Source organism: Sardina pilchardus, chromosome 22 (genome assembly GCF_963854185.1).
Source record: "Sardina pilchardus chromosome 22, fSarPil1.1, whole genome shotgun sequence".
Classification (NCBI taxonomy): domain Eukaryota; kingdom Metazoa; phylum Chordata; class Actinopteri; order Clupeiformes; family Clupeidae; genus Sardina; species Sardina pilchardus.
In genome coordinates, this window is record NC_085015.1 from 17,116,004 (window position 1) to 17,118,503 (window position 2,500).

The following is a 2,500-nucleotide window of genomic DNA, read 5'->3' on the forward strand; positions in this document are numbered from 1 at the left end:
CTCCATCCCTTCTTCTTTCCATCCCTCCTTCCCTCCAGAATTCTATCTCCGCGGTCTCTCGTCGCAGCCCTCTCTGCTCTCCACCAATCACGGCCTGCCGGGCCTCTCCCGGACCGCGCCCGGCCACCCGCTGGGCTCCTGCAGTCGGGAGCAGGACCCTGGAGGAGGTGGAGGAGGAGGTGGAGGAGGAGGGCCTCCCCAGCACAAGGGCTCTAAAGAGGGGCAGTCGGGCGAGCGAGGGGTGGGGTCCTCCGGGAAAGACAAGGAGAGGTCCGCCAGCAGCAAGCAGGATGCCAAGGAGCGCCAACAGCAGCAGCAGCAGCAGCAGCATGGGCATCTTCAAGGGCACCACGGGCACCTCCTGCAGCAGCACCCGCACCACCCGCACCACCCGCACCACCCGCACCATCAGCACCCCTCCACACACAACCCGTCGCCGCTGGGGGACGAGGACCCGCGCCACCCGCTGGAGCGGCACAAAGGCCTCCACCCGCACGCGTCCGAGTACAAGGATGATGCCAACGCGGGCAATGCCAATGGGAACGGCAACAACGCCACCGTCGCCGGTGCCCAGGGCAAACACCTGAGCGCCTGCCTGCACCTGAACGGCAAGATGCAGAACGGGAACGGGGACGCGGGTGGTGGCGTCGCCAAGGGGGCACCCGGGCACGAGGCGGGCATCGTTGGGGGGTCGGCGGGCAGCGGTCATCAACACCACCACCATCGAGGCAGCCGGTGCTGTAAGGAGGGCGTGAGCGGGGACATGCGGATCAGCGAGCCGTCGCTCGTCCCCTCGCCCGCCGACTGCCTGCGGAGAGGCTCGGTCACCCTGGGCCACCCCGGGCACACGCACACGCACGCACATACGCACGTGCACCCGCACTCGCACACACACTCGCACTCGCACACTCCGCACGCGACGCACTCCGCCGTGGCCTACGCCATGCACCCGCCTCCCCCTCCGCCTCCTCCTCCGCCCCTTGGCATGGCCACCGCCATGGGGGGCGCCTGGCTACCCCACCACCCCGCCCACGGGCACCCGCACCCGCACGCTCACCCGCACCACCCCGAGCTCTACTGCCCTCCCCCGCCCTCGCCGCTCTCCCTGCCCACCTCCGCCCAGGACAAAGGTCACCTGTCGTCGCCCTCGTCCAGAGACCCCAAAGTGACCGGCCCGACGTACGTGCCCTCGGTCAGCCCCCTGGGGGACAAGAGCAGCGGGCCCTTCCAGCTGGGGAACCCCCACTGCCGCGGCGGAGGAGGAGGTGGAGGAGGTGGAGGAGGAGGTGGTGGCAGCATCTCCAGTGGAGATCCAGGGAAGGAGGCCAAGTCCTCCGGGGAGAAGCCCAGCGGGGGAGGGGGCGGCCGGGGGAGCGGCTCGGCCAACGGCCCCCCCTCCTCCTCCAACCAGACTCCTCCCTCCCAGTCGTCGCACCCGGCCAGCAGCTGCCAACGGAAATCCGGCCAATCACAGCAGCCGCAGCATCATCATCATCAGCAGCAGCAGCAGGAGAAGGCGTCGTCGCACGCGGCGTACGGGAAGGCGGACAAGGGCTCCTCTGATTGGCCGCCCGGCTCGGCGCACACGACGAATCACGCGCAGCCGCATCACACGCAGCAGCACCCGCAGAGGTCGTCGCAGTCGCAGTCGCAGCATCCGGCCGCGCGGTCGTGCGGAGGGGAGAGCGTAAACGGCGGAGGCGGTGGCGGTGGCGGTGGCGAGGCCGTGGACGTCTACCGGCCCTCGATGCCCCAGGGCGCCAAGGCCGGCGTCCACCCGACGCCGCACCACCACCTGGCCAAGAGCGGACTGTACGCCAGCACGCCACCCTTTCGGGACTGTTCTCACTCGGGCCGCCCGCAGAACGCCTCTTCGTCATCGTCGTCATCCTCCTCGTCCGAGGGGAAGGGTGGCGGCGGCGGAGGAGGAGGAGAGGGCGGATGCGGGGTGACCCGTGACGGGCAGAAGGTTGCTAGGATACGGCACCAGCAGCACGGCGCGTCCGGCCCGGAGCAGACGCACGACGGGAAGCAGCGGTCAGTGGAGGGATCAGCGGTGCCCCCGCTGGTCTACGCCAGCCACCCGGCGGTTGGCATCCCCCCCAGCGGATGGGCACCACCGCCACCGCCTCCCCGCGGGCACCACCACAACGACCCGCACAAGGCCTACCTGGACTCCTTCAGCAACGGTTCTGGATCGAGTTCCGGATCGGGTTCCGGTTCCGGTTCCAGCGTGAAGACCCACGTTCCTCCGCACACGACGCGGCACGACGCGACGCCGCACCACCACCACCACCACCAGCCCCCGGCTGCCACCCCTCCCAACCCGCGGGACTCCTCCACGGCGCCCCCTAGCGACGGGGGCGGTAGCACGGTAGCGGCGGGCAACAGCGCCAACGGAGGCAGCGCCATGAAGAGCCTTATGAAGTACAGCAGCCAGCCTCTGTCCCTCTCCCAGCAGAAGAGCCCCTTCGGCGGCCTGGGGTGCCTCAAGGGGCAG

At 70.1% G+C, this 2,500-nt stretch overlaps 1 protein-coding gene across 2 annotated transcripts in view; it reads left to right on the top strand.

Moving 5' to 3' along the window:
• Positions 1-2,500, top strand: part of bahcc1b (BAH domain and coiled-coil containing 1b) — a 155,210-nt gene that overhangs the window by 89,697 nt on the left and 63,013 nt on the right. For both annotated transcript variants that reach the window (XM_062525883.1, XM_062525884.1), the window contains exon 5: positions 39-2,500. This exon is cut by the window's right edge and continues 298 nt beyond it. In XM_062525883.1, coding sequence (XP_062381867.1) covers positions 39-2,500 — 2,462 coding nt within the window. The remainder of the gene's footprint in view (positions 1-38) is intronic.